General features: G+C 42.1%; 1 protein-coding gene across 1 annotated transcript; it reads right to left on the bottom strand.

Moving 5' to 3' along the window:
• Window positions 1-2943: 2943 nt before the first annotated feature.
• Window positions 2944-5046, bottom strand: LOC139648296 (prostaglandin E2 receptor EP4 subtype-like). The gene is made up of 2 exons (XM_071524375.1): window positions 4258-5046; window positions 2944-3279 (listed from the first exon to the last, which is right to left on the bottom strand). The coding sequence occupies exons 1-2, from the start codon at window positions 5044-5046 to the stop codon at window positions 2944-2946; spliced, it is 1125 nt and encodes a 374-aa protein (XP_071380476.1).
• Window positions 5047-10501: the final 5455 nt, after the last annotated feature.

The raw sequence follows: 10501 nt of genomic DNA, 5'->3' as shown, positions 1-10501 counted from the left end.
ATTAATGAACATGCAGCCTGTGAGGTTCACATTCAACTAGCAAGAAAAGTTTTGCTCATTTCTGTGTGGCTGCTACCATGTGTTCCAGTTTCAGCTGGATCTGCCCTCGAGGTGAAAATCCATCTGGATATCACATACAAAAAAAAAACAAACGGTAATTATCCTGCCTGGGGCTTTTCTTATCGGCTTCAGGTGTGGATCTTGTGAAATGCTGGGAACATTGTTTACTCAACTTGTTCAGTAACTACACGTCTTAAAAACTTGACTTTGGCAGTCGACCCGCCTTCTTCCACAACTACAGGTCTATTTTTTTTTTTTTTTTATTTTTTTTTTTTTATTTACCCCTCCACCACCCCCCACCCCCCCTTTGGAGGACATATAGCACTTTGTTTTTACATTATTTTTGATTTTACAGCAATTCTTTATACATATTTTGAGATGAGGTACATTTTGACATGATCTATAGATACACACATACATCTGCACATGCACAATCACACATAATCCCATATACGTATACATATATATATCTGTATGTACATATACACACATATTGCATGGCAGGGAAAAAAATACATCACCATTCACACATATCCAACTATCTACATACATACAAAGCATACTGGTCCTCTTAGTCACCAGCCCAACTCCCAGTCATATATAGTTAGGAACATAGCTCATATCCATCCTTCCCCAATTCTCTACTCTCTAATACTGTCCCACCTTTCATGAATAATTAGTCGTTCTGGGCTTACTTGGGTCATACATTCTTCCATCCTGCTGTAATGTTTGATATAGTTTCTGAATCTCTCCAAACACATTTCTTCTACGCCTCTACATGTAACAACTATAGGTCTTAACTTCAGTGCCTTTAGTTTCAGGAGAGCTTGGCTCCTGAGAACGGAGCAGCTGGGCATTTTGAAACGAACGGCCATTTTGAAGAGTCGCAGATAAGTTCCTGGACACTTCATCATGTTTGTTTTATAAGGAGTGTTTACATGGAGCAGAAACTTATCCTTAGTCAATAATTTATCCTCTCTCTCTAGTCCTCATCAACAGACACTTGCATTGCGAGATTCAGTTTCTAAACCCAAATAGCGCATCTTTCTTTGACCCTTTTTAAAGAAGAAATTCAAACAGTCAACTGCAGAGAGCCTGAGGTGAATTTAGATGAGAGCATCCAGGAAATGAGCTTCACAAACTGGAATAAGAGAAATTCCTGTAGATGGTGCTCAGTCACTGTCACTTCTCTACTTTGTGATGGGAGTATGGGAAGTAGAAATGTCCTGGTGAGACCCAAAAAAACTGTTTATTGGCTCGCTTTCACAGGCTGCTGGCAGGATTACATATTCCTCTCCAACACAAACAGGACCGGACCTGCTCAGTGTTTCAGTGGGAAACCAAAGACTGCTGATACTGAACTCTCAGGGGAAAAAAGGTACAGAGTTGTACCCTTTGTTGCTGGGGCTGTACCCTTTTCTTCTGACTTTTACCATAACCAAAGCAGGCATAAAAGACTTGGAATTTATTTATTTCAGCGTAAAACTCACCTGCACATCTCAAGGTGGAACAAGTACTACGAAACACACGCGGGTAGAGTCATTTAACATTTATTATTCATTTGAAAGAGATCCATCTTTACAGTCCAGAATTCTTGAATTCATAAAGTCTAAAGAGGGAGCGTGAGGTGGAGCTGCTCTCTCAGTGGAAAAAAAAAAATGTCTAAGCATTATTGGTTCATCAGAACTGTAGTTGAGACCACTTTAGTTAAGTTCAAATCAATCCCAAGCCAAATCCAGTTGAGTTCAAGTCAAGAACTGGGTCCATAGAGGGTTGAGACCAAGTCTGAACCAAAACCAGAGCAAATCAAGTCCTATTCAAGACCAAAATAGGCAATAAACAGTGTACATGTCTTTCCAAATGTAAAAATAAAGCTTAAGGAGTTTCTTAAGGGTAAACAGAGATGTAGATTTATCTTCAGGAGCTCTGGACTAAACCATTCAACAGCTGACCACTGTGTACAAGTTTGAGGAGGATTACATTCTACACACAGGTTGAAATCCCTTAAATAGTTTGTAGTGCTGACTGAGGAGAAAATAAATAAAGATTGACCAGATGAACGTATCTTAGGTGTGAAAAAGTCCAGTCAACATCCAGTAGCGGCCGAGACCAAGACGAGTCCAAGACGTCTTAAAAGAGTTCTGGAGACAGTGACCATGACCGACTCGAGAACATCGAAACATCATCTTTTGAATATGATTAACTCTTAACTCTTGGACAGTTTCTTCACTGGGAGAGTGTTGCACCTCGTCCTTCATCAGTCCAATTTCATTAAAAGTAGCACCTCTCCCTCTGGTTGCTTTAGCACAACTGTTTTCATAAAGTCAAACTGTGCTTCCTCACTGCGAGCAACACCATCAACAAGTCACCAGAAGTCCATTCATTTCCTATAGATCTGAGCAACCAGAGAGACTCGGCCAATGTGTGGACAGTCAACAGGCTCATTGGCTGAGAAAAGCCGTCAATAGCCATTCAGATTTCCATGCTTCCTTGTTCCCCTACTGGTGTGATTTCGTTCCATGAACAATATTTCTGTCTGACAAGTGCAAAATGGACGAGAAGTTGATTCCAGCCAGTCAAAGCTTCCCAGTTCTCTACAACTTTTATTTGAGAGCCCACAGGAATAAACGCCTCAAAAACGATACTTGAGTTGCAGCCATCATTGGGGTCAGTAACGGTCAAAATAATTGAATTGGAAGTCACATAGCTTATTTTTCTTGGTCAAAACTCAGTAGCTCCAGCAGACCTAGAAGACACAGATGCAGTCGGAGCCTCTGGTCCCGCCCACAGTCGGTCAGAAGAGAACGACTCATCGGCCGAGTTGCTCTCAGCGAGACCTTGGTGGCGTCGCGCAGGTCGGACATGTCTTCGGTCCTCAGCGCTTTACGTCTGGCGGAGGCTCTCTGCGTCGTAGGGGGTGAATTTGACGGTGGCAGGCAGCTGAGTGATGATGCTGGAGTTGCACAGCAGCTGGCCGAACACATGGTCGTCCCTCATGATGTCAGGATACAGCAGGTTCCTGTGAGGCGTGGGAGGGGAGTTCCTTTTGCGACTACTGCCGAATCTCTTGGACAAACTCAGTAGCCGCCGAAACAGAGACCTTCTGAGGAGGATGTAGATCCACGGGTCCAGGATGGGGTTGACGGAGGCTATCCGGATGGCTGCCAGATCGGCTTTGTAGTCGTTCTCCCGCATCATCTGGTTGGCAAACACACGCACCTTTAAACAGAAAAACAAGTTACAGCTGGGTCTCTACAGGTCAAAGAGTTTTAAGTCACATTTTGTTGTGCCATCCTCTTCAAATATACAGGATTTGTTTTTTGGTTTTTTGTTTGTTTTTGTCATGTATCTATATTGATATGTATTCTATTTTCCAAATCAAATCAGATCAAGGGGTTTCGTTCCAAAATGTCCCTTATGAAAAATAACTATAGTAATCCTATGATAAACCTAGAAGTAGACTATAAATGTCACAGCAAAACTATAAGTTCCTATAGCAATCTTATAGAGATACCATATTAGATTTTTTTTTTTTTTTAAAGTCACTTTTGAGCACCACAGACACATTTAGGAATATTTTTTATATTTTGTAAATAAATATAATGTAATATAAATGTTAATTAAGATAGAATACAATGACTTCAACAGAACTTCCTCATTCAATTTCCAGAGTGAGTTTTAGCTTCATGCTTTTTTTTTCTTCTTCTTTTCTTTACTGCTGTTTGATATTTCTGACGGTTTGAAACAGAATTAATTGACTACATATCGTTAATTTAACGATTAATTATATAGTCTAATGTTTAAATGCACACCTGTGACCACACAACAGTTCATTTAAACATTAATATAATATATAAATACACCTCTAACCACATAAGTTAATTTAGATATTTCAGATATAATATAATGACATTAGGTGACCACTGTCCTTAGCAAGCACTGGTGTTTGTTTAGCTACTGTTCAACAATTATATTGCTAGGCGGAAAAATAATTTAATCATAGCCTAGGCTAATTGATGACAAAATAAAAGCTCTCGTTTGAAGTTGAACATTTGTGTTCTTTTTGTTCCATGGTGTCGCTGCTGTTTTAAGCCAGCTGAGTGCTTTACTTTGATTTTCAGAACAGTTGAGAGGGTTTTAGACAACAACTGTAAACCAGTCACTGCTTCATTAAAACACCATGTGTACTTGACTCACCACTAACGGAGCGGAGCAGGCCAGCACCACCGAGGAGGTCATCACCAGCACCGCGATCATCTGCGTCTCCGCGGCCGAGGACAGCGCCCTCCACCGCTCTCGGACGCTGGCTCTGGTGACGGGCCGCTGCACGGTGCGCTGCCGCATCACCAGCAGCGTGCCGCACACCGCCAGGTTCAGCACGATGCTGCCCAGGATCAGCAGCAGGCTGACGGCGCCGTACAAGAAGGAGTAGGCGGCGGCCAGCGGCTCCTGCGTCCTCCAGTCGATGAAGCACCAGGTGAGAGACGGCTGCAGCTCGCTGTGCGCCATGCCCAGCATCGGCAGGCAGCAGAACAGAATGTGGCTGATGTAAATACCGAACAGGAACTTCTGCGCAAACCGCCGGTCCACCCCCCACCTCTGGTAGGTGTACGGACAGCAGATCGCCAGGTATCTCTCGGCGGACATGGCGCATATGATGCTCAGTCCCGTGACGCCGAAGAACAGCAGCAGAAACGAGAGGAACTCGCACAGGTGTTCGTCCTCCAGCACGTGCTGGTCCAGGTAGTTGGCGATAGTGAGCGGACTGGCGAGGCAAGTCCCGAGCAGGTCCGTGACCGCCAGGCCGCGCACCAGCGTGTAGAAGGCGGACGATTTGCGCTCCTGCCTCGATATTGAAAGAACGACTATTGCGATTAAATTTCCAACAGCGCCACCGGCAAACATAAAAATCGGTAGAGCGATTGCCTTCATCGTCCGCGTGTCGTTGATGGGAACAGATCCGTGCGTAAAGTTCGCGGTTTCCATCGCAAATACATCCACTGTCCGCTGTTTGTCACTGCGATATCTCCTTTGGTCTGTTGCGGACTTCAAAGTCTATTCCCTTTTGAATTTCCTGACAAAAGTAGGGAAACAAGAAAGGCATCTTCACTGACAGAGATTCATCTCTTCTGCTTTCCAGCAATCTGGCCGTTACGCACAGCTGTGCTCCCCGCAGTGTCTCGTAATATAGTGTGTGTCTGTCAGGATGGATGGATGCTCTGAGCGGAGGAGGAAGGAGGAACGAGAGGGTTTTTTTTAAATTTCCCCTTCGTGTCTCATCAGCAAGTGTTGGCGTCACCAAACACTTGCGTAATCTTTGTGCCCGCCGCTGTCAGGGAGGTCAGTTTTTACGAGGCCGATGAGAAAAGATAGATCAGACACACACACACACACACACACACACACACACACACACACATATACACGCAGAGGCAGACACGAGAGGCTTCAGTTGACCTTTTTTTATCCAAATGAAAGTGAGTCATATTTGCATGAAAATTTCCTCCTAAGCATCTTTCTGACAACAAACATTTTGATTCTATTTTAGTTTGATCAACTCAACTCACACTTTTTTATCCATGTATATACCAATATATATATACAGTATATAGTCTATATGAATTATATAAATGTTTAAAAATAAAATTATATAAGACACCGGCTGCAAACGAATTGGGGGAAATGTAAACCTGACGGATAGGAGTAAATGGCACCAGTGTTCAACTTTAATTTGACTCTTTAGATTTTAGTTTTGACCAGCTGCCTCAGATCAGCTCTTATCATCTCAAAATAATTGTCACTGAAAAATCAGCTCTTATTATCACTGTAAAATGTGCTGTGTGGAAGGAGATACAGATCACTAAATCAGAAAGTAACTACTGATACAGTATACTGCTGCTGTCATGTGAAAACCTCGTAACTCTACTTTTGGTGATTTTCATGTTGTAACTTCAGTTGAAGGAGTCCATGTTCCTCTCAGGTTGAGGGTAATTCTGCGCAACTTGGTGAAACCCTTTAATTCCCACATGATAAACTACTAAAGTCATGGTGATCAGGCTAATAACAAAGCTGTTTTTTGTTTTTAGCTAATGAAAAGTTGACATTTTGGAGATACAAGGTTTTCACCCAGCAGCAGCAGTGTGCCAGAACACCAGCAGCTGGAAAACATCTGTCTCTGCTCAGCTGTGCAGAAACTGATATCAAACCAGAGTCAGAGATCTGTTTTCAGATCTGGAGACAGTTTGTACAATTTATGGAGAACAAACCACTGAAAACAGTTCTGTGTACCTGATGACCTGATGATTAAATTCTACATACAGTATAGCCCACTGTTACACCTCTTTTATCAATTTTTATTATGTACTTTGACGACTTGAAAAGGTTTCTAAAGTCTTGACTTGAGATCTTGTGTTTGTGTAAATGACTCAGATTGAAAGTGATGAGATTTGTTCCAGCAGACGACTGAATTTAAATTCTGTTTTCTGAATTTGTATGGAATGATTGAATTTATTGAAGTTGAAACTGATTATAGAAATCAAACTCACGATGCTCTTGCCAAGTTTTTATCCTATTAAAACCATATTGCATTGAAAAGTCCTAGATATTTAGTTTTCTTTAAGATATTAAATTGATACTGGACTCTTGATTTGTTCTGACTTGACTTAGTAATCTACACTTAGACTTGGGACTTGACTTGAGACTTGTGCCAGAAGACTTGAGACTGACTTGGGACTCGAGCAGAGTTGACTTGGTCACACCTCTGTTAAATGATCGAACACAACACAGTCAGTGACGCGCCTCTGCAGGCTGTGTTGTTGTGGTCGGTATTTTCCCAGTGATCCGCAGCAGAGTGCAGAGCTCCGTCCCAAACAGAGATGACTGTAAATGGTTGTGAGGAACAGGAGCGGCTGATGGACGGAGAGAACACACTCAGCGCACTTAGCCGGCTCCGACTCTCTACCCGTCCCACATTCATTACAGCATGACTAATGTTTATAGTGAGCGGCAGCAGCGAGGGTCTCTGTCTGCAGGCAGCCTTAAAAGACAAAGCACAACACCTCAGTGAGAGGTAAACCACTGCTGCAGGCAGAGGGGAGATGGCAGATCCTATAAACATCAACAAACCACTTAAGTGATGCCGAGGCTCTGTAACTCCAACCCCGACCGGGTCGTTCTTCAGCTCAGAACTGAAGGTTCACAGTGAATCACGGCATGTACAAGTTGTTCCTGCCTGTTTTATTGTCTCTTCTTGAATGTCGTAAAGGTAATTCTCTTGTTGCAGATGCACTTAAACTGTTTCATCACAGTCTCTGATCTCTGTACTGGGCTGGAACTGTAAAGGAAAGATATTTTTGGCATGTGGTTGGTACTGTCTGAAGTTGCAAAACCGCACCTTGTCATAATTTGCCCCTAAAAGGTCAATATACAGTAGACCATCACCTTATCCTTAACCTTAAATGATCATTTTGATGATTTTGGACCTATATATTATTAGTCTCTTCCATCCCTGTAGTTCTTGGACCCACAGACAATATTGTCTCCAGTCAGCTGGCAGTTGAAGCAGTGAGCTCTGCTGCCTCTTGAGTCCAAACTGTTCGTCAAAATATCTCCAAAAAAGCCATTTGTGTCTCCACAGGGAGTCGAGAGGAAACAGAAAAGTTACAAATTACATAAATTAAAATCAGCTCTGATTTCACGACAATTACGCTCACTTTCACTAATCAGGAAATCACAGAACTATTTCACTATATCGCTGTGGGGTGAAAGGCGGAAAGGTGGAGAGAAATACGCCGGTCAGTCTCCAGATCGTTTTCACAGACTGGATTTTTTGGAGATATTTTGATAAACAGTTTGGACTCATTGTTGCAGCAAGAGGCAGCAGAGCTACAGGGGTGGAAGAGACAAATTACATGCAGGTCAAAAGTCACCAAACCTATCCTGTAACCTTACCAGAAACCATGCCCCCAAATGGACATAAAAAGGGATTCATTTTTTGTGATTCTTTATGGAAAATAATCATATAATAATGACTTGGCTGAGTTTATTGTTTATTTGTGATGCAGTGCCCGTTCGTGCCGCTGCTGCACAGAGCGCTGTTTGCTTGTTTATTCAAAGTTTATTAATATTGAACGTGTCGCGTGTCCAAATCGCACCAAATCTGACACTGCACTTCCTTGGATCCCCAGCAGTACACCCGCCAAGTGTGAAGTCAATCGGACGAACGGTTCTCAAGATATGCGACGGACACACACACACACACACACACACACACACAGACGGAGATTCCTTCCTTTATAGTATGATTTTTGGAAAATAATCAAATAATAATGACTTGGCTGAGTTTATTGTTTATTTATTTGAGAAACATAAACTGGCAAAAGATAGAAGGAAGAGAAGAAAATGGCCCAAAAGGGAGAAAACTCTGAACCCAGAAGAGAGGAAGAGCAGGGAAGATGAAGCTCCAGAGAGCTGAGAGAGAGTGAAGGAGCTGTGAAAGGAGGGAAACAGGAAGTGAGTCAGGAGGACTTCCCGGGTCTCCAGCAGCACCAGGGAGCCCAAGGTCAGCTCTCAACACCAGAGGGTCAGGAGTTATATCACCAGACATCAGTGACTCACAGCTATCAGAGTCCCAAGGGGAGTATATTGTCCCTGTCAAGTGAAAGCCTTGTATCTCCTTTTCAGGAACTAAGAAGCAGCATTTTTTAACTTGATGACAGGCATTTTTCAGTGTGTCAGGTTGATTTTTAAAAGGTTTCATAAAGCCCAGGCTGGTAGAATTTTCTCAGCCCACAGAAAGCCATGTCAGCTTTCAAATGAAGCCAAAACATCAAAATCACCAAAATTGGAGTAACAGGGTTTTCACATGAAAACAACGATCAGAAGAAACAAATTAAGAAGTTAAGTTAGACTGAAGCTCAGTGAAAAAGACAAGAGGTAAGAGAGGAGGAAGCTAATATATAAGTGAATATTATGAAGCCTAGCATTCTGCTACTGACTGAAAAAATACAATCTACCAATACTAAGTTATCTAGGTTAGCTAGTTAGCTAGCTGACATTAAAGTTCAAACTAGCCATACTAGCCTATAGCTATCTAGGTAAGCTAGTTAGCTAGCTGCTGACCTTCAACATCATGATGTCATGGTCAGGAATGAATGAATTTTTTATATTTTTTTTAATAAATATTTTAAATTTTTATTCATATTTTGACCAGAGTTTTTTCTTTGTTTTTCAAGTTTGCCAGTCAACTCTGAAAAACTGTGGTTCTTTGGCTCCGCCCACTGAGGTTTAACTCAACCAATCAGATTATTCCTCCAGAGTAGTTTTGTTTGAAAAGGCCAGATTTAAAGTATTGGATGATGTTTTCTCTTAAGTTTTTAAATCAATAATGCCAATTCATCATTGACCATTTGGCCTCATAATTACCATGTTTACTTTACTCCTCGATGTTAATACATCTCTTTGTACCACAGCACAGTGTGCAGTTTGGATTTACCAGTTTACTTTCACATGAAGACTTCTCTGCTGTGGGGGTTCATGCAATTTTACAATTTTATGCAATACAATCTCTTTCTGGAGAAACGGGAACGGTCCTGAGCGCTGCTGTACCTGTTGGGAAACCAGTAATAATAAAACGTTTTCTTAAGAATCACTCCCTATCTTCTGTAGAACCTGAAGTTTCATCACTCACAGAAATGTTCTCCTTGTCTCTCCCATATCTCCTTCCTCTCCTGGCTCTAATCTAAATCTCCTGTCCGGGAAAAAAAAAAAATCCTTTCTGATTTTTAAGCAGCTCGTATTTCTTTACCTGCTACTTCTCTACCAGCCACGGACATCCAGGGGTCAGAGGGATATTTTGTTCCATCTACTGTCTGGTTGCTGTGACCTCTGACCCTTAACTTCCATACTATCAGTTGCTTATAATGTTGGTGATCGAGGAATTGAAGCTTAGTCTACTCACTGTACATCTCTCTGGAGCATCTGCTAAATTCTAAAATAAAGTTATCTAATGACGTTCATACGTGTGATGAAGGCAAGAAACTGTAAAGTGACGTATTCATTGTTTCCCTTACTGGCAGACTGTGACCTGAACATGACCATGACCAGGCTTATTTTACTAAGTGTCGGTGGATGAGAGCATCAGGAAAATCCCTGAACAGTGAATGTAATGTAGGTCGCCCGTTCTTGCATGTTAAGATAATGTGTGTGTGTGTGTTTACAGACATATTTCACAGCAATTATTCACATAAGTCACATTCCTGCACTTACAGGAAGTTGTGGACGTTGAAGTGACGCACTTCATGGTACAGATGTACGTCCAAGAGGAGGGAGGAGGGAACTTCCCGCACCTCATCCCCCTGCTTTCTACTAATCCATTCATTTCCCAGCGATCACTACCTTCACTTTTTAAATATTTAGCCGGAGTTCATGTGATTAATGTGGT

This window comes from Centroberyx affinis, unplaced genomic scaffold (genome assembly GCF_046629955.1).
Source record: "Centroberyx affinis isolate AG114_WGS23_722 - 3 ecotype Tasmania unplaced genomic scaffold, CSIRO-AGI_Caff_v1 ptg000106l_1, whole genome shotgun sequence".
NCBI classification, from domain to species: Eukaryota; Metazoa; Chordata; class Actinopteri; order Beryciformes; family Berycidae; genus Centroberyx; species Centroberyx affinis.
Note: the sequence above shows the minus strand (reverse complement) of the source record. Positions and strands in the feature narration are given on the sequence as shown.